Below are 25709 nucleotides of genomic sequence, written 5' to 3'. Positions count from 1 at the left end.
AAAGAACGAATGAGTTCTGCGAACCGGTTGCTATACATTTACTATAAACATGTAAGTATATATTCGCAGTTTGTTTACGTGTGCTTTCGTTCAAGGTAATTTACATCTATACTAATATTATAAAGCTGAAGACTTTGTTTGTTTGAACGCGCCTATCTCAGGAACTACTGGTGCGATTCGAAAAATATTACAGTCTTAGATAGCCCATTTATCGACGAAGGCTGTAGGCTATATATCATCACGCTACGTATCAAAGTACCAGTAAAAAATGTTACAAAAACAGGGGAAATTATCTCTCTTATGCGACGCAAGCGAAGTTGCGTGGGTCAGCTAGTACATACATAAAATTACGCCTTCTTCCCTAGGATATAGGATAATTTTATTATAGGTATAGATATTAAATAAATTATGGCGAAAGAAAGCACGTGCTCTTTTTTTTATTTAATGTCTAGAGTTAAACATAATGAAATAATAACGTTTAAAGCCTTATTCTGAATTCAAAGCCTAAATTTTGCGACCGTTGCCCAGCAGTTGGTCGATATCAGGATATAAAAATTTCCTTACATCTTATTTATTTTGAATTTCCTGTCTACATTTGACCACTGTGGCTATTATTTATGATTTTTTTAAAACTACAGTACGCTTGACCTTGACTTCTAAAAGTTTAGCGATATCCCTACTTTACTTTAAAATTGTAAATGCGAGAGAAATTTAAATTTGGGACAGAGATAGGGTTGACATGGATAAAAAACATAGATTACTTTTTATTGCGAAAATGGGGCAGAAGGTGCTTTTTGGGGGCAAAAGCACCTTTTCCATTGAGAAGATAGAGATTTTCTAATTTATCTATACTAATATTATAAAGCTGAAGAGTTTGTTTTTTTGTTTGTTTGTTTGAACGCGCTAATCTCAGGAACTACTGATCCGATTTAAAAAAATCTTTCAGTGTTAGATAGCCCATTTATCGAGGAAGGCAATAGGCTATAAAACATCACGCTACGGCCAATAGCAACAGAGTAGCAGTAAAAAATCTGCTAGTATTAAATATTCCTCAATAGTAGCCCGAAGTTTGGTAGCATACCCGGTAATTATTGGCTATAGGTTCGCCCCCTGTTACACGGCACTAACCTTGTTATTGGCGAAACGTGGGTGTATTCCATACAACTTTGATTACATCTTTGTCTATAACAGGCGTGATATCATATTTCTTTCAACTCTTTACCGATTTTTTTACATTTGTGCCCTAAATTCTGCGTTCTGTGCATCGCAAGAGCTAAAATAGAAGTTTCTAAAGTTGCACAAAACATGCACTACTTCGTCTTTTTAAAATTAAACTCTATCTCGGTGCCATAAGATTCAATTTCGCATACATTATTCAAATACAGCAATTTACATCTTGTAACCATTGAATTTCAGTTCATATCTGCAGTTGCTGGCTGAAATTGTAGCGATTATAGATTTTTTATCGTCAAATATCAGAATGTCGCCCACACAGTTATTTTATTTAGCTTTATTTATAATAATATGATAGACAGAGTGCTCCAGTTATTTGCCCAGAAGTGGGACAGAAACATGTTTATAAAAAGAGTTCTCCAACGTTCCGTATGGGATCGATGGGATCAAAATTCCCACGGGAGTGGAATTAACAGGATAATATTATAGTACACATGGACAAAGTCGGGCTAGTCCGCTAGTATCCACATCAAGGATATTACCAGGCGGCTATCACGTATCTCAGTTGACAACTATTTGAAAACCACTATTCTGTACATTGTTTTCGTCCTTCGATTATAGTGATTAAAACGGTACGTCAAAGCGGCAATGTACTGAATAGTGACCATTAATTTGACGTACACTAGTTGTCAACTGAGATACGTGATAACCCGGCAGGATTGGGTTAAAAATTAATGTTCCTGTTGATATCGTTAAGAAGATATAGATAATATTCATAACGTCGTATTGTTTCATCGTTGGTATTTCACCGCACTTATCCTCTGACCTCTCTTTCGCACAGTATACCTGTTTCATTAAACACGTATGGGTAAGCCCCAAAGCTCTGATGTAATCATCAATTAAAATATATTAGAGGCTTCCGTTACTGACCCCCGGTTTCTGAAGTACATTTAGCGGTAGTTTATCTATTCAAACTGTCATGAGTTTAAAAGCTATTGAATAGATATACTACCGCTAAATGTACTCAGAAACCGGGGGTTAGTGAGTCACTGATAGACAGCGCACAGCCGAGACTACTGAGCGTAGAAAGTTGAAATTTGTTATGAAGATTCCTTAGAAAGTGTAAAGGAGCATAAAGAGGTGATTTTGGAAATTGGCGGGATTTTTTTGGGGGGTAGTGTGCGATGTTGAGGAATGAAGTAATCATGTTCCTCCAACAAAAAAGCGAGGATCCTCCGACCATTGCATTGCAAACTGTCATAGCGCGATGCAGGATTTGTGACGTCATGCGAGTTGGTGGTTCTGCGCTCGTACCACGAGATGTCGCTGTATGTAGCTATCTGCTACATGCGACTCCTAATCTAAGGATCTAGGATCGATTCCTTGAAGATCCTTCAACATGTTATTTAATTGTGACTGAAAAATTACTCGAATTAGTTTAATTTTAGTATGTTTATTGTCTACTTAGGGTCAAAGCAAATTTTAATGAAGAATCTTTGTTTTCGATCCGATTAAAAGGTTTTCCACGGTAAAACTAATTTCGTGTTCTCTACCACTTACCTTTTATTCAAAAAAAGCACAACCCAACTCGAAACTATTATAAGTAAGGGACAAAAGATTATATTTTTTTGGTTATCTTTATTTATTAATTTCTATAAAGTACCTTATGTCTTAATTTATTTATTTAAAATAAAGTAATCTTACATTTTTATTATTATATTTTACGTTTACTAATATCTAAATATTTTTTTTTACATTTTGTGTGACTGCTTGACAATCTTTCAATGTATCTTAAGTAACGGACAAAAGTGCCTGTTTTACAAGAGTAAGTTCCACTGCCCACTAAACCTTAATTTAATGTATTTTAATACATTAACGGTTTACCGCCTCCAGATAACTGTCGGTTAACTTAAAAATTTGAAATAAGAAAAATTGTCATATAAACAATTCAACACAATTTATAGGTTGTGATATTTGCCCTAAAAAATACGGTTGTGGTACGTCTGAAATAGCCGTTATTCTGTCATCTGGTTTTAAAGTAGTTGTTTAAACAAATACTTCATCTCCGTTTCTTGTTGGCATAGTCGGTGGCGTCGGAGGCGCGGGTGGCGCGGGTGGCGTGGGTGGCGCGGGTGACGCTGGTGGCGTGGTTGGCGCTGCTGTCGGTGGTGCAGGTGTTGGCGTGACTGGAACGTTACGTTTTTCCTCAGCCTCTCTCTCAAGTTGCTTGTGAAAGGCGTCTAAGACACGCCAGGCGCATACACGAAAGGCTGTGAAGAAAATTAAATGTTTTTGATTATGAATCCATCGCCAAGCATGAATATTCTATTATTTATATTATATTATTATACGTTATATTATTATAATATTCGTATGAGCGTAACAATAAAATCAAAACAAAATAGGACAATCAATTCTTTGATTAATGTTTGCAACTGTCGAAAAAAGGTATTCATGGGATCGATGGGATCTAAATTCCTACGGAAATTGAATCAACGGGATAATCAACGGGATAAAATTGTATAGTACTCGGGTGAAGGCGGGCCAGTCCGCTTGCTAATGAATAAATTGACTCCTGTCAAAAAGTAGTTTTCAAGTTGCACAAAGTAAAACAGTTGCGAGTAAAAAAATAAATTTTGTAAAAGGAAGTAAACAAATATTTTTCACCAATGACTTTGTTATTTTGAAATATTGCTATTTAAATTAAAATAAAAAGCAACAAGATCTTTACGGAACTTGGAACGCTGAGCAAAATTGATCTGACTTTATTTTCTTTTTAATTTTGATTCGCAAACGCAAGTAATTCGCATCAATAATATAAAATATTCAATCATGCAGTACATACTATCGATTGTCGACAACCGGCTAGGTATGAAGAAATTTTGAATGCAAATGTGATCAGCGCCTCTAGCGGGCGCGAGAAGACCTATTTGTGTAGTAAATTTTAAATGCCAAACTCTCGATAGTATTGACTGTATGGAATCGCGCTATTGACCAATATACTTACCGATTTTCACAGGATACATAACATAGTTGAAATTGGTGCAAGTATTATGGAAGACGCATTCAACGATGCGAAACATGTCCACTCCAATCTGCAGAGCGTTCAAAATGATAGAAAACTCCATCACTTGTTGGTCGTTCTGAAATGAAAATAGAGAAAAATAAATACTAAGAATGCTGAAGATAAAAATTTATTAAAATATATCAACCATAAGTATGAAAACATCTAAAACGATTTTAGTATAATATTAGAAATAAAAACTGGAAGTCTAGGGGAGAGGCCTTTGCTCAGCAGTGGGACACAGAAAAAGGATAGATAAATAAAAAATAGATATAATCATACCGCAATTTGACATAAACACACATATAAGTACACGGTCAATGTAAATCGATCGAAACGTCGAACAGTAAATAAGGTAACGTGACCTTTTGAAATATTCACCGCGCGTAAGACCCGTTGCATCTTATATAATAATTGTAACAGTAGCGCGATTTTTTACAATCGTTACTATCGAATATCGAGAGCTTGACATTTAAAATGTGCTGCAAAACAGTTCCTAAAGCGCCCACTAGAGGCGCTGTCTTTCATACAACATTTCTCGATAGCTAGCCGGTTGTTGGTAGTCGATAGCAGTAGAGAATCGAAAGCAGAGAAAATCTGATCAGCGCCCCTAGCGTGCGTCGTAGAAACTATTTTGGCAGCACATTCGAAATTCAAAATGTCAAAATGTCGATAGCTAGCCGGTTGTCGGTAGTAGTAGTAGTAGTAGATAGTGGTAGAAAATCGCGCTAAAGTTTGTTCCTTACGATAAAAGCGCCAAGGATAAGGTGTGTATTGATGTACACGCTGACGACTAGGGACTCTGCGATGTTGAACTTCTCAATAAATATGGCCAGCCTCAGCTTAGCCCCAATATCGCTGGTCTTCTCCAATTTATGATTCACATTCTCGTAGTTGACAAGTGAATCTATCACCACCAGTATCTGAAAGTAAGAAATGTATTATAGCAGTAATAGGAATACATAATCTAGGATACACTGCCTAACTATCTATCTATCTATCGTATGGTTAGTGGTCAACCTAGTGTCAAAGTTGTTCAAACCGCTCAAAAGGCCTTTGACATGGCTTAACGACTGTTATCTTAATTGACAAAAACCGGGTCCGACTTTTTACGTGCACTCCGAAGCACGGTCACGCTCAGTTCAAATACCACCTATGCGGTCACCCATCTATAGAATTACCGCGCCAACGGTTGCTTAACCCGCAGATCGTTTACCGACCGGTGAGCACAACTGGCTATGAGCGCCTCAACTGCCTAACTTTTACGGTTAATGAGTCTGGAGGCAGACACACACAGACGAATAGCGAAGTCTTAGTAATAGGGTAGGCGAGCTTATAAGCATTACTCCAAACTCTGGGTTACTACACCAGAAATTGCTACCGGGGATTCGAACCCGAGACGTCATAGTCACATACACTGCCACTCGAAACTGTGAATAAAATATTTGTAACAAATAACACTCACCGTACTCATATTCCCGATGAATATTGATGCGAGTTTCAAGTTCAACTGAAACAAACTCCTGGCGAAGGATAAGCTCTGTAATATAAAATATACAAATAAATTATCAATACAGCAGTAACAACCAAGTGGTCAAAGCATTCGCTTTCAAAAAAGTGGCCGGAAATTCGAACCCGAGGCAACATACCAAAGACTTTTCAAGACGATGTTAAACGTGAAAAAAATAATTACACAATATATTAAAATTATCACTTGTTCTAACGGTGAAAGAAAACATTGTGATGAAACCTATAATACCTGAAAGCTTTTTATAATACGCCTCCCTCATCCTACAAACATACCCTTGTAAAAAGTAATGAGTAGATATTCGTATAATTATGTTTGATTCCAGACTTTAAACTATCTTCATGGTAAAATAGTGAAAACGTTGCTTATAATGCAGTAGCGCAATTCTGTATAATCTGTACTGTCGAGTATCGAAGGTTGACATTTAGAATGTACTGCCAAAATTGTTCCGACGCCGGTTGGGGGCGTCAGTACCTCGATTCTGTACATTCGATACTAACGTCACGCTATCGAATACCATACATTGCTATCGAGCTACTCGTTAGGAAACCGGCAGCAATCCGGCAGAGAATCGCGACCTATCGAGTATCGAAAACTTGACATTTAAAGTGAGAAAAAGTTTCGTTTTGAAAATTTGTTCTTTAAATAAAATTTTATTGGTAATAATTGTGTATAAACTAATTTTAAATATACTATATAGTGGATAAAAAATAATCATGAAAGGTATTATTCTCATAAATAATAATTATAGTCTACTTTAAACGGTATTAGTAAAAATAAATCAATAACATAAAAATATCATAATTCTTTCTTTTCTTTTTATCTTTCTTTTTTTTTTTAAAGACAACTCCCGCACTAAGAATTGCTCTTGTGTTGCGGGGACTTCTACAAACATACAAACAACGGACACAAAGCACAACCAGACCCGAAACAATTATTTGTGGATCGCACAAATAATTGCTCCGTGTGGGAATCGAACCCACGACCTCCCGTTGCAGTGGTATCGGCGTGGCGACCTAAACCACTGCGCCACGGAGGCAGTCAATTAGTGTTGTTCAACGAAACATTATCAACACAAAAAAAGAATCAGCGTCTTTTTTTTTCTACGTTGAAGCAGGCAAAAGATACAATATCTTTTCAGCCTCGTTGGCCTCGTCTTATTCGGAATTGCCCCTAAGTGCGCTCCAGCAAAAAAAAAATATTTAATTTTATTTTATTTTAATGTTTGGTGGAAAATGGCGCCATTGAAGAACATAGTACTTGCAAAAATCCGCTAGGGGCGCTGATCAATTTTTCATACAAAATTTTTCGATAGCTACTCGTTACTCGATACTCGATAGTTGTACAGAATCGCGGTACAAATTTTCATACTTTCTCGATGACAGGTCGGTTGTCGGTAGTCGATAGTAGTAGAGAATCGAGCTACGGAAAGCGCAAGAAACAAATAGTCTTTTGTTTATCTTGTATTACCGTTAATTGAACGCGGTACTTAATAACATCATGTAATGCACAACACACAATAAAATCAATCCTAGCTAAGCTTAAATGTAACCGAGCAACAAGTAGCAGAATAATATGTATGGAAACACTGAAATCGATTTTACTCGGACTCGTCTAACATTGACATTACTCGAGGCTACACACGCCCAAAACATGACCTGAAAACTATGAACAGAGAAATTGGGGCAAGTTCATTATTTCTTTCTATTACATACAATTCCCTTATTATGAATTATTGTTACTGTTGTGTACTTTTACAAGCATACAAACAACGGACACAAAGTACAACCAACGAAACAATTATTTGTGTATCACACAAATTGTTCCGTGTGGGATCGAACCCACGACCTCACGACGCAATGGTAGCGGCGTAGCGACCTAAACCACTGCGCTACGGAGGCAGACACGAGAATCAGCTCAAACACCACTAAGCGTTTACCTATTTATTGAATGTCCACGCCAAAGGCTACATTGATTTGACTGACCGGCTTCTAGCGTCTCAGAATAGCACTTAATCAATCCTAGAAAACATCAAGAATATACAACAACTGTAAACCATCTTTTCATGCATTCTTTATGAAAATATGAACAGTTCTATACATTTTTACCCTCTATCGCATGGCATGGGTGGTATTGCACTTTTGATGTTGTATTACTTCTAAACAAAGTTTAACGTAATGATTAAACCTATTTTTGCTGTTCCATATATGGGTCTACATGCGGTGGAAGGATACTCAAGGTAATTCAAGATATATTAGTTCGGGGAAAAGTCTTCGCATTAAAGTATGTATGAACTTGTAATAAAAAGGAGTAGGTTTTTAATTCGACCGTATTTTATTTATACAAGATTATAAATAGAAAATAATAGAAAACTATTTTTCCCATAAGAAGATGTCATAATAATGTTTATTAGCTACTTAAGATTCCTACCGGTTTTCAACAACTAATTTCAAATCAAACGGCCACAGTATTATGTGAGGGAACGCAAATACGCTGTAAGAATTTACGAATATCTTTTTAGGTTAATGACTTTCATGAATAAACTAACGGATGTTAAATTAGACAATTAATAAAAACACATAATAGCATTTAAGTTCAAATAAGAGAAATCGTAAACTATCCAATATTTGATAATAATTATGCACTTAATGAGATAGCACGTTTATTCCGATGCTACAATCGAAACATTCAGAATAAAAGCCTAAATTAGTATCAACATATTATTCAAAACCTAGACAAGAGTTCACGAACCTATCTAGGTACTGTTTTGATGCACAACGAGAGTTACAGTCCACAAATATGTGCAAAACACCAAATATTAACGCTTAGTTATTCAAAATATTTATGAAACCTACTCACCCGGGAAATAGGACCAATTGCGGCCTCCATTTTACACTGTAACACTTCCAAATCACACTCAAAAGATTTTGTTTAAGAGTCGAACTCTGGGTATTGCAATTCGCCGGTGAACTACGTAATAATGTTTGGGGAAGCACGAAGAGAGCCGAAGGGAGCCGAGGGTAGCCGAGGGCGGCCGAGGGGTGCAGACGCCACGCGCAGTCGCAGGCACACCCTGCCACAGACTCAACAAGTTGCAATAGAGAATGCACCGGCAATAAATAATGTGAAAACGACCTTTACAATATTAGAGCAAGATTATTTGACTTTTTGATGTTTTCTTTTATGATAAGCAGGTTTTTTCTTTACTTAGGTCGTTAGTGTTTTTTTCTTTTTACATGGATTTTTTATTGTTTTTTTTACCATGTTTATATTTTTATTCTCACATAAAAGTAGGCCATTTCTATAATCCTTAGCTAGTCTGTAAGTTGGTACTGCTTCTACGATTATTCTAAAGGTTATGGATAAACTCGATAGCATTTCAAATACGAACGAGAATAGAAAATGAGAGCTCATAGTAGCTAGATGAAAACACTTTTGACTTGCAGTATGAAAAATAAATAATTCATTAATTGAGTCACTAGTTCCAAAAGGTCATAAGTCTTATTACATATCGTAAAACATATGCCCTTTTCGAAAATGCATTAATTATTTATTCATGTACTGCAGATGTTCATTACTCTGTGATTCAGCACTCGATATCTAGGCAGATCGATCCAGCTATTTCTAGGTAACACTCGTGTTGTTAAATCCTACACAAAATTGTACAGTGTCCCTGAATTATGTTTGTTTGTGTATGAGGAATAAAACTTTCCATTGTTCTATGAAAAAGTACTATTTATAAAGAGTTTATACACGCCTTTGGCTACGTTCGCTTAAATTTTTTAAGAGAATTGTTGCCTGTAGTTTTCCATGGTGTACCTAAAAGTTTTCCTGCCTTTCTGGCCAAATATTTTATTTGTTTATGCAGTTAAGCCGTGAATTATTGACATGTAGGCAGACTCTAATTTTTATCTGTTGTCCAGTATTGATACGAAAATAAAATTTGAGATACACTCGGATTCTTCAGATTTATGGGAATAGTTATGTATAAAATGGTTACAAATAGATCAGTTATAATTTTGAAAAAATATTTTTGAGAATCGCTTCGTACTTGTTTCACGCACATTCTATGATTTACTATTGTCACACAGTTGTTTGTATATTATAAAATAAGGTACGATTATGTAGAATATGTTTTATTCTCGATATAAAAATGTCTATAATACAAGCCGATGGCTAATTAAGTAACTGACGAAATATGTTATTATAATTGACATTAATACATTATCAAAAGTAATTTTAATTTAATGTTTCAGCGGCCAAACATTTTGATAAATTTTCTGTTTCTTTTCCATCATTTAATTTTTACAAACACTTTCATAAAATTGTCTATTTTGTATTTTATTGTTCTTAAAAATAATTTTATTATGATATTCAACTGAATTAAGATCCCATATAAAACATCTCTCTCTTAAGTTAACATGAGAATTTTGTCTTGCCGTTGATAGTGCAAACGTGCTGTTATAAATTGAATAATGAACCAACTGCAATTTGCAAAGTTCCGAACTTTTTCTTTACTCAATCATCGTAGAATGATAACAGCTGATTATCACCATAGAGTAAGCATCCACAACTGAAAAGAAACATACATATTGATAAAAAAATATTCACGAAGATATAGTCCGACAACTTAGATCCCTTCTAAGTTTTCGGACTATATCTTCGTGTATTGGCACGGGTTATGTAGACTAAACTAATCATTCTGTATATTTTCTAAGTAAAGTAAAGAGCTACAAAAACAATCGATGGATAGCTGCATGCCGTGGGGTGACTGATGTTTTAAATTTTAAACATTGTACATCTTCGCCAGCCGCGAACCTGTACACAAGACTCTCTAGTCTCTACTAAGTTAATACAGAGTTGTATGAGCTATGTCTCAAAACTAGAACGTTAATGTATAGGCCACTTAGTCCGTGTAGGTGGCTAATATCGAACCCGGAACCTCATGATCGGCAGACTAAAACATTACCGCTGTGACCACAGAAGTCGTTAAATTAATTAATTAACGAAAAGTAGTATTTATAGGTCTCAAAGCGATCCACGCCCAGTGAGAAAGTTATGGGTTCAAAATAAATATATTTACCTGAACTCGTAAACAAACCCACGTGGCTTCACTCACGTTCAAACTGTATGTAGTCTATCATTTAATAGGCCACGAAATGCTTTTTCAATACATCATAAATTTGACCCTGGGTGGTCAATTATACCCATGTAAAATTTGAACAAAATCCATTCAGATATTTTTACGTGAAAGACTAACAAAAATACACGCCGTCTCATAACGTTTCACACTTATCATACTGTAGTGCGATTCTCCACTCTCGGTACTAACAAGTATCAGGAATTGACATTTAAATTATACTGAACAACTAATTCCAATGGTACCCGCTAGAGGCGCTGATCAGGTTTTAATACAAAATCGATAACTAGCCGGTTGTTGATAGTCGAAAGTGATAGAAAAGAGCGTTACAGTAGCGCAATTCCCTACAATCAGGGCTGTCGAGTACCGAATGTTTGACATTTAAAATCTACTGCCAAAATAGTTCCTACGACGCCCGTTAGAGGCGAGATCACGAGATACGAAATTTATCGATAGCTAGCCGGTTCGCGATAGTCGATAGTAACAGAAAATTGCGCTACTGGAAACTATTAGGTCGGGGAAGAAGTCTTTTCGCATTATAGTATGTATGAACTTGTAATAAAATCTCTTTGGCTTCAAGAATCACAAATGAGTACACGGTTCATTAGGTTTCTTTCAATGAGTTCGTGATGTACCCAAATATCTAGCTTTTTTTGTGTAGAGAAAAGATTTTGTTACAAGTTCATACATACTATAATGCGAAAAGACTTTTGCCCCGACCCTAATATTATTAAGTAATAGTACGTACACACAGATGGGATGGACAGGCACAGAACAAATACGACAGCATTGACATTCTGTGAAGAAGACATCTTAGCAGCAATAGCCATCGCGTAGACAACCATAATGGCAAATAATATCATATAGATCGTGTTGAAAATTAAGTACGCTTGAAGATTTCCGCGTTTTCTCTGAAAATTACAAACATAGTTAATTGACATTACTTTAAAGTGGAATAATTTTGACATTTAAATATGGTTGTGTAACTTCTGCTCGAGACTTTGTCAAAATTTCTTCAAAATACGTTAAGTAACTTTTGCGTGAAAGAGTAACTAGAATTAAATCTGAAATATTGTGAGTATGTACTCTTAGAATCCCAAATTCAAAAAGTTTGTAGGAAGTAGCCCTACCGCGGGAATTCATTTGCGTGCCGGCTCTATTTCACACCTAATTTCCAAAGAAATATCAGTAACCTTTGCATAGTCTTATAGCTAAAAGTATAATCTCCTTGCTACATCACAATCGTGTCAGTAATTTACTTATGAACACGACAGACAGACTAACTTTATCTTTACGACATTATTAAAAATTACTCCCCAAAAAAAATCATACAAACATATATTCTTACCTGATAAACTCCCTTTATCAATACAAACGTAAATATCAACTTCATATGCGGGAGATACATGAAAAAATGCGCAATCGTCACCACCAGAAGAAAGGCTTTTTCAAAAGAATACACTTCATAGTCTTCAAGGTTTAAAATCGTCTTCATGACATATTCGAAGCCATTCATGAAGCTTCTGGACTCCTCGCTCTGAACATGGTCTATGTTGCCGTAGACTAGAGCGCTGACAACTAGACCGTAGTATATCCAGAGGAATACTGAGAGTATTGCGTGTATGCTGCTTACTACCTGCAAAAAGTTTAGTTCTTAAATAATTGATAGCTTCTTGCTGGATAGGGGCTCCTTTTTGGGTAGGGGTTTGGCATTGGTCCAAGAGTTTTTTTTTAAAGATTACTCCCGCACTAACAATTATTGCCCTTGTGTCGCGAAGACTTTTACAAACATACAAACAACGCACACAAAGTACAACCAGACCCGAAACAAATATTTGTGGATCGCACAAATAATTGTCCCGAGTGGGAAATCGAACCCACGATATCCCGATGGTAATATCCCGCAATGGTAGCGGCGTGCTGACCTAAACCACTGCGCCACGGAGGCAGTCGAAAATGAAACTAAAAGTTATTTATTGTAGTGTTAACTGAGTGTATAAGTATCGAATTGTTGGTACCAAACTTAGGTCATCTCATCAGCATTGATTTTCTTCCAACTATATTGCCGAGCTGTCAGCTGAACACTAGTATTTTATATTTGCGACTGCTTATCTGACTTCCACAACCCTGAGTTATAACACAATACCCCTCGGTTAACCTTCAGTAAAGGTAAAGGTATAATCACTTCCTTAAGATTAAAGAAACACCAAAAGGAAACCTTATACGTCTGATTTTAGAGTCTACAAGCTGCACGGCGGAGATTTTTGCCCAGCAGTAGTGTGCAAGTAATTAACAACTACTAATAAACATTTAATTAGTAAAACAGGATTAAAAATAAGTACCGATGTTAAGAAAGCTATGAGCAGAGCTCCAGCTTTTAGGTTCCTGTCATAACAACAGTCAAGTTGACAACCCATTTTCAATCTGAAAAGAAAGGGTACATTTTTAAAGATGACGGATGATAACTTCAATGATTTACAAAACCACAACAAATGCTTAGAATCGATCATGTTTAGAAAGTAATTTTGAGCTCCAGAATTATTCATGCAACAATCTCAAAATAGTAATTAAAAAAAAAAAAATTAATTAATCGTTGTTAGTTAGTATTTAAGGTTCTATGCAAGGTATACAAGAAGATAGATATGTAGTGACTATTATTATGGAAGATAAAGGGGTTAACAGTTATCAAACAAATTCTTACGTTTCGCAGAACACAACTTTCACTTAAAAACTACAGTTTTCCACTACAGCCTGTTTCAAACTACTCGTTGCCGACCTTGTAACGTTTCGCGAGGGTGTGCCTTCAATGACGTCATTGTAATTATTTACTTCATTCCGCGTTTAGTACTCCTTGTTCATTCATTAGAGACGACCACGTACTGTGATGTCTCCGTGGCGCAGTGGTATAGGTCGCCACGTCGCCGCGCCCGCCGCTACAATTGCGTTGGGAGGTCTTCAGTTCGATTCCCACACGCAACAATTATTTGTGCGGTCCCCAAATAATTGTTTCGGGTCTGGTTGTAATTTGTGTCTGTTGGATGTATGTTTGTAAAAGTCCCCGCGATACTAGAGCAGTACTTAGCGCGGGAATTGTTTTTTTAAAAGAGAAAAAATAGAGAAAGAGATTTTGAGGTTAAGCTACCTAAGAGCATGTCTGATAGATTTTATTGGTTATCATGAACAAAGTACCTTCATATTCCGAAAGGTCGATTCAAGTCGATTTTGATTCCCTGATAGCCACGAATGCTAGACTTCTCTAGGTTTCGGGTTCGAATCTTAAACCGGGCACAATAAATAATGAGCTTTTTTACTCGATTATATGGATGGTGTTAAATAAAAAAGTTTATCTTGGGCCAGTGGTAAGTTCAGTAATATCGTTCAAAAGGGCATTGGAATAAATAACTATTAATTATAAAATTACCCATTGGATAAAATATGTTTAAATAAAGATAAATTGCTACATCGTGAAGATAACAAATTTTAAATTAATGAGAATACAGTAATTTGTTATTTACAACGCTTTGCGGAGATTTCAATTTATTAAAACGTCGGATATTGCAATAAATTTAACTAATCGTTTGATTAGATAATTTCAGTGAGTAGATAAGTCTGCGCGGGAGAACAGCGTCCAACAACGTAGTGTGTGCTACTGCCGCTCAAGGTCTCGGGTTCGAATCCAGGGTCGGGCAAAACAAAATCATATCTGAGATTTTCTGCTGAGATTTTCTTAGAAATTGCCCGGAGTTCCGAAGTTGAGATCGTAGTTAAGGTCTACGACCTCAACTTCTTCTTATTTCTGAGAATTGATTAACAGAAAACTCAGAAAGTATTTTTTTGGTTGACCCGGGATTCAAACCCGAGACCTCTTGCGTGGCAATCGCATACACTACCGACTGCGCAGAGGCAGGCAGCCTTCACAAGCTCATAGACGTCATTGCAACTAGCGTGAGACCTTTAATTACATAGTTTCTATTTAACACTGATTTTATGCCTTATTATTGGTAAGTATTGAAAAATTATAGGCACGATTATCTTTAACGGCACCTCCTAATGTTTATAAATGAATGTCGGACACACACAAGCATCATTTGATCAAACACACTCGTATCATGGATCGAATAACGTTTTTTGTGAATGGCGACATGTGTTCCGGTGAGTTGTTTAATACGTTAATTCGTAACTGTCTTTAGAGGCGCTCATAGTCAGTTGTGCTAGCCGGTTCGTAAACGATATTTGGGTAAAGCAACTCCTGGCGCGGTTGTTTCTTAGATGGGTGACCGCATAGTGTTATTTGAATTGTGTTGCATCGTGCTTCGGACAGTTCGGTAACAGTCGGTCCCAGTTACCTGTAATCTTAACCTAACCTATTATGTAACCAATTAAGATAACAGTCGTTAAGCAATGTCTCCGCGAGGAGTGCTGGGTTATGTGGGACTCTCCCGCGATAAGGGCGAGCATAACCACTGAACCGCCACGTGTGTCCTCACGGCCGCTTGTGGCGGCTTGCGGATAACTGCCGAAGCATGTACCGCAAGCCGCCACGCGGTTGCCTCAATTCAAGGGTCCCTCACAGAGGCTGCTCAAAGCACCCTATTAATGACAATAGCCCTAGAGTTACATTCAGAGGCAACAAAGGATTCTAAACGGAAGTCTCCTTTCAGAATGGGACTTGTCTAAGCATTCTAAATCCAACATGCAGTATCGTGATTTTCTACAATCGGTACTGGTAGAAAAGATATTGGTAGAAAAACGCCTTCTCATTGGTAGAAACACTGTGTTTGAAGAACTTGAATTCAAGGTCTTTTTACTAACTGGCCTATTTTTTTAAGTGCCGGAGTCACGCGGCATTTATCTGGATAGCAAAATTGTTAAAGGTTTAGTATCAATATCCGCTAATAGTTATTAAAAATCGATTTTAAGTTACCGACGCCAATCAAACGCTTCCTATGGCTAGTGAAGTGTGACTAGTTCGCGTGAATAGCACACAAAGCAATCGTAATTGTACGTGTTTCGTTTTTTACCGCATGTAGCTAATTAGTTTATTAATTTAGTATCTGACGGACAGCAGCACAGCAGTTGTAAATGCTGCAGAGGTTTCAAGTTTAATCCCTACCCAATACTAATGAATCATGAAGGTTTGGGTCCTGATTTTTTAAGTCCCAGGCCCAGCTTACGAACTTACAAATAAGAGACTTAGAATAGAGAGATAGAGAGTATGACTATATACATACATATTTGTTCACTATAAACAAATTCGTGTATTTAAAAAGCGAGAGTGAATATTTGTAAGTAAGACGTTGTGATGAATGCTTTATAATTGTTACCAGTGGGCCACGAGGTGGACTCGGACACAAGTCTGAACGATTACATTCGTATAAACCTGAACCGGCGCGGTACGAAGTACATGTGCAAGGAAGGTGGGTGCGGAGCCTGTGTTGTAGCTGTCACCGTACGAGATCCCCATAAGAGAACATTTTCTGTCAATTCGGTGAGTAAAGCGCAAGACAAATGGCACAGTAGGTGATCGTAGTGAAAGTACAAATCAACGAGTTTTATGATTGACCATATACACAAGAGCAGCGATAGCCGAGTGGCCTAAGCATGCGCGTCACACGCAAGTGGTCGACTTTTAGCTCCCAAGGTAACACAGGGCACAATGACTTTGCAAAGATATGTGTGTATTAAGTATAACTATATACTTGCGAAGGAAAACATCGTGATGAATTCTTCCATGTCTGCAAATCCCCAATCCGGATGCCAGAAAGGCGGGTACCAATAAACACATAGTTAGTACCTCAAAGGTAGCGAAGCACACTTGCACCTCAATTGTCCCCATTTAGAGGGGAAACATTAAATTAAAGAGCAATTTTTACTAGTTTTCATTTCTTCATGTCCCGTATGTGATTTCAACAACCAAAACAATACGAATTTTGACTAATCAAAGTCCTTTTCTGAATTTCCAGTGTTTAGTATCAGTGACGTCATGTCACAACTGGGAGGTGACAACGATAGAAGGTATTGGCGACAGAAGCCGAGGATATCATCCTGTGCAGAAAACGTTAGCTGAATATAACGGAACACAGTGCGGATATTGTTCACCAGGATTTGTTATGAGCATGTACAGGTAACGTTAGGATAACTATTGTAATCTATTTATAGATCTACATCAGTATTAATTTTACGTGCATAATATGACGCCTGTTATACCTATAAGTGTAGGCAAAGGTTTATGAAATACAATGTTAGTCCCATGTAATAGGGGCCAAGCCTCTTGCCACATTACCAAACTCCGGACTACTATTGAGAATAATCTAATATAAATTATAAAAAGACCAGTACCACTTTGTCCGACCAGGAATACGAATCTGGGACGTTATTGTTAACAGTCAGATTTCTACGTAGACGTGGTTAGCGCCTACAGAAAAACTATGAAACGCTTAAGAGAGTAATATTCGACATTTGGAAGTTTCTACGATATAACTTTATTTGATTAAACAATGCCTATAGCCCATAATGTTTTTTTTTTGTTTTTCTTTAAGTATTCCTCTCGGAACAAAGACATAGCTCTTATTTTTCAAATCATTCCTATTCGTCCAGTGTGTTATTTTTTTCAATTGTAAATATTTTCTTTTATAGTTTATTAGAAGCAAATCATTACGATCTTACACAATATGAAATAGAAAACTCGTTTGCAAGCAACACTTGTAGATGTACAGGCTTGAGACCAATTCTTGATGCGTTCAAAAGTTTTGCTAAAGACGCTCCCAAACCACCACCAAAAATTGAGGACATTGAAGATCTTCATATTTGTAAGAATAAAGAAAACTGCAACAGTTGTGAAAACACCTGGTGTTTTATTGACAAAAGTGATGTAGAACGCAATGGTGTTAAGAAGATTAAATTAAAGGATGGACGTATTTGGTACAGAGTTAATGAAATAGATGACATTTTTAATGTGTTGCATACTGAAGGAGATGACTCTTATATGCTAGTCAATGGCAATACTGGAAGGGGTAAGTGCGACTTTTAATAAATCGATAAACTTTTAACACGTTATACTTAGTAAATTGGCTGATTTGTCATAGGCTTTTGATTACGTATCTCATGATCATGTCAAGATATTATATTACATTGTCTAAATCATCCTCGTAAAATACGGTTCAGAATATAGAAATAAATAAATACACATTCCTGTAGTCTGTTATTTAACTATGGTGTCCTACAAGGTTCAACTCTAGGTCCCTTTTTGTTTTGATTTAAAATCAATTTACTTTTACCTATATACTCGCTAGTGCATATTATTTTTATTCATTTAATATTTTTAATTTCCAGGTGCCGTCCCAATTTTAGTAATCCCCAGAGTTCTAATAGACATAAGTCCTATAAACGATCTAAAAGGATATTACTTAGATCAGAACTTGGTCTTCGGAGCTGGAATTACATTAACAAATCTCATGGAGTTGTTCTTACAAGTTTCAAAGGAACACGAAGATTTTTGGTATCTTAAGAAACTTTATGAACATTTAGATTTAGTTGCACACATACCGGTGAGAAATGTAAGTGATTCTGCTCTATGTTTAAAAATAATTTGTAGCTCTACATAATATTATGTCTGCAACAAGCTCTGGCTTATTATATTAAGCTTGTCTCCAAATCCAATCATACTCGTACTTCATGGCATATTGAGAAGCTACCCAACCAACTCAATAAAAATAGATTTGCTTCTGCGATAAGGCCGCTAATTTTACCTTGTTTTAATATTTTCTTTTCGAAATAAGTGTACTATTTTCTACAGTGTGCATTAAAGAGATTGTTTAATTCATTTCATTTAAAAAATAATTTATTATATGAGCATTTGATGTCCGAACTTACCCCTAGGAATTACCGAATGAAAATTAATTGATACGTTAAAAATCTATTACATACACAGATTGGTACTGTTGCCGGCAACCTTATGACGAAACATCGTCTACCAACCTTCACGTCCGATGTGTTCCTGTTGTTTGAGACTGTTATGGCTACTTTGACCATTGGTAACTATAACATAAATATTTGTACACTGTCTCATATTTAACCCAATAAAAGTATCCTTTCAAAATGTAAAAACAACCTTTCCTGTTAGTATTAACGTGTCGTATTCTGTTGATTACTTAACTCCCAAATTTCACTATTCATTTATATAAAAACCATCTCTAAAGTAAATTACATTTTTAAAAAGCACAAATGCATCAGTTTAGTGTGATCTTAGAAATTTCACCATTTTGATTAATAAAAATGAAATGAACTTATTAAAACATGAATACTTCGAAACTCAGTAAATTATACACGTTGATAAATCTCTTTTTATTTCAGTGGACAAGAAATCATCAATAGAAGTGTCTCCTGCGCAATTTTTATCTTTAGACATGAGAGGCAAAGTTATAACGCGAGTGAAATTGCCGCCATTGTCACATAACTACGAATTTGTCTCATTCAAAGTAAGAATCAAATATTTAATACCTAAACTTAAAATAATGACTACTATAATGAAATTCGAAATCTTCGAATTGATCCTTACTACAGTCGGAATTGATAGATTTTACGTTCAAATGTTTTTTGATGTGCTACTGAAGTCTTAAGACATTTGGTATAGTCAATGGTAGGTATGTATGTTAAAAACTCGCTACTCCATTTATGCGTGGTTCAATATTCAAGCAAAGCTGATTCTTTCGCCCTTAAAAAACTAGATTCCGGGCCGCATAAGAGACTACTCACATTTATTCAGCTCCATTCGCGATTCGCTGAAAGATTTTGGTCACACTTAGGACTACTCACATATTCATTCACCTCTATTTAGCTTATATCATAGAAAATAGTAATCTTTTACGCCGGACAGAAGTACTAACACTAAGCTGTAACTTAATTTTCAGATAATGCCTCGTGCCCAAAACGCGCATGCGCAAGTGAATGCAGGATTTTTATACAAATTCGACGCTCACAAGCATGATGTTGTTAAATCAGCTAGAATAGTGATCGGTGGTATATCAGGCCATTTTGTACATGCTAAAGAAACAGAGAAGTTCCTTCATATGAAAAAGATCTTTACTAATGAAGTTCTACAACAATCGTTGAAGATATTGGAGGGAGAGTTGAAGGTGGAATACGTAGCGGGTGAGATGGAACCTGCGTATCGTAAGAAATGCGCTCTCGGTTTGTATTATAAAGTAAGTTTTTTCTTTTTATTTAATTACTTGTACTCGTTTTTTACACGATTTTATTAGCTTCGGGTGTACGTATGTATGTATCATTGTAAGAGAGACGTATCAAACGTCGGAGTGTTGGATGATTTTTGGAATATCTATCAAGGACCGATGACTATGATGTAATATCCTCTGAAGCTTAGGTTTACTTAAAGCATAATGAAACTCTTAATAAAATACTGTACTTATAATTTAAATTGAAGTAAAATTATGAGTACAGTACATAATAATATATTAAGCAAAATTATGAGGAACGAAGACTTTTTGGACTATCGATAAAAGTACATCTAATGGTCGAAGTCAGGGTGAATAAACTCTATTGCAAGAAGACCGCTTAACTCTTATTTTCTACACTATTTTAGGGTTTACTAGTTCTGATACCTAAGCCAAAACTGAAGCCATGGTATCGTTCAGGAGCGAGAGATTTTAGAAAAACCCGTCCTGTATCGAGTGGAAAGAACGTTTACGACACAAACCCTTTGATATGGCCTATTACGGAACCGATGCCGAAGATAGACGCGCTCATACAATGTGCTGGAGAAGCGATGTATGTGAATGATCTCCCGACGCAGCCTAATGAGGTATATTGTGCGTTCGTGACGTCAGATATATGCACCGGTGAGATTGAGAGTATTGATCCTGCGCCTGCTTTGGTAAGTTATGTTTTCAAACTAAGTTTAAATGGCACGTAACCTAACGAATTTTGTGAAAAATGAACTGTCGCTCGATTTACTACCACTGTCAATAACCGGCTAGCTATCGAAATATTTGAAAAGCTGATCAGCGCTTCTAGTGGGCTACGTAGGAACTATTTTGGCAGTACAATTTAACTGTTAAACTCTCGATACCCGACAGTGCCGACTGACGAGAATTGCGATACAGATATTATTGAATATTAATTAACACGCAAATATTTTCGCAACTTTTACAGAAAATACCAGGCGTACTAGCGTTCTTCTCAGCAAAAGACATACCTGGCCCTAACACATTCCTGTCTCAAAAAGTCCTAGGACAGATGGTACCAGAAGAAATATTTGTAGAAAAGAACATTAAATTCTACGATCAAGCTATAGGCCTCATTGTTGCTGAAACAGAGAGAACAGCAAACAGAGCTGCGCTGTTGGTTAAAGTGAATTATAAAGTGGATAAGAAGAAGCCAATATTGACGATCAACGATGCTCGGGAAAGAGATCCGAGCCGTATAACTCTCTTTACTGTGGTTCCTGCGAAAGATCGAGGTTTAGACGTACAAAGAGTATTAAAAGGCTGTGATAATATCTTTTGGCAGTACCATTTTACTATGGAGACCATATCGGCGGTAACAAGACCAAGTGAACTTGGTTTAGATGTCTGGTGTGCTACTCAGTTCACAGATTCTGTGCATATTGGCATTTCTGATGCATTGAAAATGGAACAATGCCGGTAAGCTCCCGTCTAATCATTATTTGTTTGTACTACATTGGTTTGTTTCAGCTTGTGACTCGGTGAGAGACTCGAGACTCGGTTAACAACAGCAACGCGTTTCGATCTCTGAAGTTAAGCTCCGCTTGCCGAGGATGTTCCATGGATGGGTGACCATCTTATATATTCCGAGCTCCTCCGTGTTTCGGAAGGCACGTGAAATTGTGGGTCCCGGCTGTAATTTACAAAGATCTTTCACAGTCGTTAACACTAGTCAGGATGCTAGAAAGTCTGACAACCAGCCTAACCTAGGTGTATCGTGTTATAACCCAGGTTGTGGAGGTCCGATAGACAGTTGCTGCATATAAAACACTGGTATCCAGCTGCATCTGGTGAGACTAGAAGCCGACTCCAACATAGTTGGAAAAAAGGCTAGGCTGATACAACATTGGTTTGTTAATTTTTTAAATTAAATCCTCATTTGTTGTTTGCAGAATCAACGTGATATCGCCTCGATGTGGCGGCGCGTACGGCGTGAAGATAACTCGTCCGAGTCACATCAGTATTGCTTGCGCGCTTGCTTCTTATCTACTGAACCGAACCTGCCGGTTTGTGCTCAGCATACAAGCTAGTCTTCGAATGATGGGCAGACGATTACCATGTACCAGAGATTTTGAGGTAAACAATTTTCTTTATATTAGTATTTGTACTCCTTTACACATATGTTACTAACACCGTATTACCTAACCTTTCCTGTCGCCATCATCACAATAAAGCTGATAGTTAAAAACGAAACTCAAATTTTAAGAGCAAATAAATTTGAAATACCTTTGTGTTATTACTGATCCGAAATGGCATGACATATTAAAATCGTTGATTAAAAATTTCATTGTGATTTTAGATAGGTTTTACCCTTTATATTTTGCAAAATTAAAGGAACCATATTTTGTCTTTAACCTATGGATATTCAACGTCTAATCGTCTTTATTGCCATAGCTGATTTTGAAAAGGGTTGAGTAAGCTTATCGCTTTATCTGCAGGTCGGAGTCAACAACTCAGGAGAGATCCAGTATTTAGAGTACCAGATATACGAAGACCATGGTTACGTGGTCAGTGACCCCCTCGATAACCTTGTGGTTAGCGCTATAAAGAACTGCTACGACAATAGAAGATGGCAGTTCAAGATATTTGATGTCACTACAGACACGTGCTCTAACACATACGCCAGGGCACCGGGTTAGTATAGCAGAAACTATTTACACCTATAAGTTATGGAAGTCTATACCAAGCAATTTTTTAAAACATAGCTTTGTCTAATGTGCAACAATGGATATTTGAAAGATACATTGCTAGCAGCGTTAGTCCAAATATTTATGTGCGGGATTAGAAAACAAAAACTTGAATGTGTTTCAATATTGTAATACCATTAGCTTTCCTACATGAAGACAATGTTTAGGCCTAATTCGATCTAATAACTACTGAATATTACAACTCCCAACTGGAGTCAATTCTTTTTTTGGCACATCTTAAAATTTCCTTCAGATAGCCTAACTTAAACTCTAATAGTTAAACGCAAGACACCATAGGGATTTCAAGCAAATCTTTTAACCTATAGTTGCATATAAATCATTTTATTTTTCATAAAGCACGCTTTCTTACAGGTACTCTAGAAGCTATCGCTATGACGGAACATCTAATGGAACAAATAAGTTACGAACTAGAACGAGACCCGACTGAAGTGAGAATGAACAATCTTAATCCACAATACCCTGAAGTAAGAGAAATAATAGACACGCTTCTTAAAGATGGAGAATATACGAAACGAAAAGAAGAAGTAGAGAATTTCAACAAACATAACCGATGGAAGAAAAAAGGACTGAGAGTAGCTTTCATGAGCTGGCCTGTAGCAGTCATAGTGGACTATTCAGTACTATTAAATGTATATCATGGAGACGCCACAGTAGTTATAGTTCATGGAGGAGTGGAAATTGGACAAGGCATCAACACAATGGTAATCCAGACTGTGGCGTACACTCTAAACATATCTACTGATAAAGTTAAATGTAGGCCTAATGACGTCACATCGGCACCTAATAGTTTTGCAACTGGTGGGAGCAGGACTACTCAGACAGTTTGTTTTGGTGCTATCAAATGCTGTCAATTGCTATTAGATCGACTGTCTGCTGTAAGGGAGACGCTGACTGATCCTACATGGGAACAATTGATTCAAGCAGCATATTTGGCTGGAATCAATCTTCAGACAAGCTATCATGTGAATGCTAATGATCAAGTTCCGTACAGATCTGCTGGGGTCGCGTTGACTGAAGTAGAACTAGATATTTTGACAGGAGAGCATGAAGTTTTAAGGGTTGATATTGTTGAAGACGTTGGCGTCAGTATGAATCCCGAACTCGATCTTGGACAGGTAATATAAAACACATACAGCATAACACTAGCTTTGGCCTTGACTTCATCTGCGTGGATTGTGACTTAGGATTGACCTTCCTACGAACTTAATATAACATCTACCTGCATGCCAGATTTCAGCCCGATTTGTCCAGTGGTATGGGCTGTGCGTTGATAAATCACTTTGTCAGTCAGTCACCTTCGAATTATTTAGAAAATAGTGTGAATTACAAAATTTTCAAATACTCTTTAATTTTGAAGAACTACATGGAAAATTTATTTCATCAGGTTGAAGGTGCCTTTGTCATGGGGCTCGGTTACTGGACTCACGAAGAGTTTATCTACGACGAAAAGACCGGGGAGCTGCTCACTGATCGTACTTGGTATTACCACGTGCCGCTGGCTAAAGATATACCGATTGACTTCAGGGTTCAGCTGAGGAGAAACTCTTTCAACCCACTTGGCACTTTAGGATCCAAAGGTAAGATAAATACACCGTATTATCCCACGAAGACCAATAGTAAAGAATGCCTTTTAAGTACAATCCCAGACTGCCAGTTTCCGTTTGTCCAAACTCTTTTATTTTCATACTATTCAGCGGTTGATTGGAGAATGAAATTGACACTCAGTAGCGCAATTCTCTATAGTCGGTAGTGTTGAGAATCTAGAGTTTGACATTTAAGATGTACTGCCAAAATAGTTTTTACAAAGCCTGCTAGAAACGTTGATCGGATTTTTGTGAAAAATTTCACGATAGCTGGTTGTTAGGTGGTTGTTGGTAGTCGACAATAGTAGAGAATCGAGCTTCAGATTGATCGAGAATCGAGATTAGCAGTACACCTCTTCATATATTTTATTATTATATTCGTGATTTTGTTCCATGTTTATGTTTCAGCTGTAGCAGAACCTCCGACCTGTTTAGCAGTGAGCGTAGCCTTTGCACTCCGTGAGGCTATTGCGTCATCCAGAGAAGATACAGGCTATCCGAGAAACAAGTGGTTTAACGTGGGTAAGTAGAAATACGGAGGAACTCCATATGTTAAAGATGGTCACCCATCCACAGAACAAACTCGGCAAGCATAACTTAACCTCTACGATCAATCCGCGCGGCTGTTGTTAACTAAGCCACGAGCTCCTCCAAAATTAAACTCAAATAATTTATTAATTTAGGTCAAATACTGATTTTCCAACGTACAGACGGACGCGATAATGAGACTTTTTTTAATAATATGCTGTGATAATATTTATTTTTGCTTACAGATGGACCTTACACGTTGCAAGCAAATGTCCTGACTGCAAAAGCAAGATTAGATGAATTCTTATTTTACTAATAATGCAAAATCTATGCCTGAATGTTAAATAGTATAATATGTATAATAAAATTATTATTTACCAATTTATCAACCTTTGTTTGATTACTTTCATACTCTGGAACTCATATAGGCGATAACCCTAAGATTTCTATCAGTGTTTTGCAGCAGGGAGTTTCATACAAATAATAATAGAGAGTGTACCCATGTATTGTGCATACACTTGGACACTATAAACAAAACGACAGTTGGCTAAACAAAATTAGCAGCAGCCGCAGCCAAATATCGGCTAACAGGATTTTTTTCAGATATTAGTATAAAGTACGAGAAATAATGTTTAATTTTTCCTGAATGTTATCCTTTTAAGTATATAATATTATTTACCATATTAGGATTCTGTACTCGATAAACGAGATCTACTACTAAAATAAATATTTAAAGAGATTTA

The 25709-nt window shown here is 36.7% G+C and overlaps 3 protein-coding genes across 3 annotated transcripts; 1 reads left to right on the top strand and 2 right to left on the bottom strand.

Moving 5' to 3' along the window:
• Positions 1–2807: 2807 nt before the first annotated feature.
• Positions 2808–8770, bottom strand: LOC142977233 (uncharacterized). The gene is made up of 5 exons (XM_076121009.1): positions 8625–8770; positions 5703–5777; positions 4984–5160; positions 4181–4316; positions 2808–3443 (listed from the first exon to the last, which is right to left on the bottom strand). The coding sequence occupies exons 1-5, from the start codon at positions 8652–8654 to the stop codon at positions 3220–3222; spliced, it is 642 nt and encodes a 213-aa protein (XP_075977124.1). The 5' UTR covers positions 8655–8770; the 3' UTR covers positions 2808–3219.
• A 1134-nt stretch (positions 8771–9904) lies between these two features.
• Positions 9905–13648, bottom strand: LOC142976871 (uncharacterized). Its single transcript, XM_076120436.1, has 5 exons — positions 13607–13648; positions 13248–13329; positions 12254–12541; positions 11654–11816; positions 9905–10338 (listed from the first exon to the last, which is right to left on the bottom strand). The coding sequence occupies exons 2-5, from the start codon at positions 13320–13322 to the stop codon at positions 10280–10282; spliced, it is 585 nt and encodes a 194-aa protein (XP_075976551.1). The 5' UTR covers positions 13323–13329; positions 13607–13648; the 3' UTR covers positions 9905–10279.
• Positions 13649–14920: 1272 nt separating this feature from the next.
• On the top strand, positions 14921–25351 carry LOC142977165 (uncharacterized). The gene is made up of 16 exons (XM_076120906.1): positions 14921–15057; positions 16233–16393; positions 16869–17029; positions 17542–17918; positions 18238–18461; positions 18836–18938; positions 19258–19382; positions 19815–20108; positions 20507–20797; positions 21076–21566; positions 22040–22223; positions 22586–22781; positions 23207–23970; positions 24240–24432; positions 24847–24960; positions 25212–25351. Exons 1-16 carry the CDS (start codon positions 14970–14972, stop codon positions 25280–25282), a joined length of 3837 nt encoding a protein of 1278 aa, XP_075977021.1. The 5' UTR covers positions 14921–14969; the 3' UTR covers positions 25283–25351.
• The last annotated feature ends 358 nt before the right edge of the window (positions 25352–25709 follow it).

The sequence above is a fragment of the Anticarsia gemmatalis genome, chromosome 12 (genome assembly GCF_050436995.1).
Source record: "Anticarsia gemmatalis isolate Benzon Research Colony breed Stoneville strain chromosome 12, ilAntGemm2 primary, whole genome shotgun sequence".
Classification (NCBI taxonomy): domain Eukaryota; kingdom Metazoa; phylum Arthropoda; class Insecta; order Lepidoptera; family Erebidae; genus Anticarsia; species Anticarsia gemmatalis.
The sequence above is the reverse complement of the archived record's forward strand: the minus strand, read 5'-3'. Positions and strand labels throughout refer to the sequence as shown.

Bases quoted from the DNA above. Each gene is read 5' to 3' on its own strand.
- LOC142977233 (XM_076121009.1), bottom strand. From the start codon at position 8,654: ATGGAGGCCGCAATTGGTCCTATTTCCCGG. The intron at 5,778-8,624 runs GTGAGTAGGTTT...TTTATATTACAG, and splicing joins CAATTGGTCCTATTTCCCGG to AGCTTATCCTTCGCCAGGAG. The intron at 4,317-4,983 runs GTAAGGAACAAA...TTTTCATTTCAG, and splicing joins TTATCCTTGGCGCTTTTATC to AACGACCAACAAGTGATGGA.
- LOC142976871 (XM_076120436.1), bottom strand. From the start codon at position 13,322: ATGGGTTGTCAACTTGACTGTTGTTATGACAGGAACCTAAAAGCTGGA. The intron at 12,542-13,247 runs GTACTTATTTTT...AACTTTTTGCAG, and splicing joins TCATAGCTTTCTTAACATCG to GTAGTAAGCAGCATACACGC. The intron at 10,339-11,653 runs GTACGTACTATT...GTTTCTTTTCAG, and splicing joins CCTGTCCATCCCATCTGTGT to TTGTGGATGCTTACTCTATG.
- LOC142977165 (XM_076120906.1), top strand. From the start codon at position 14,970: ATGTCGGACACACACAAGCATCATTTGATCAAACACACTCGTATCATG. The intron at 21,567-22,039 runs GTAAGCTCCCGT...TGTTGTTTGCAG, and splicing joins TTGAAAATGGAACAATGCCG to AATCAACGTGATATCGCCTC. The intron at 23,971-24,239 runs GTAATATAAAAC...TTATTTCATCAG, and splicing joins CCGAACTCGATCTTGGACAG to GTTGAAGGTGCCTTTGTCAT.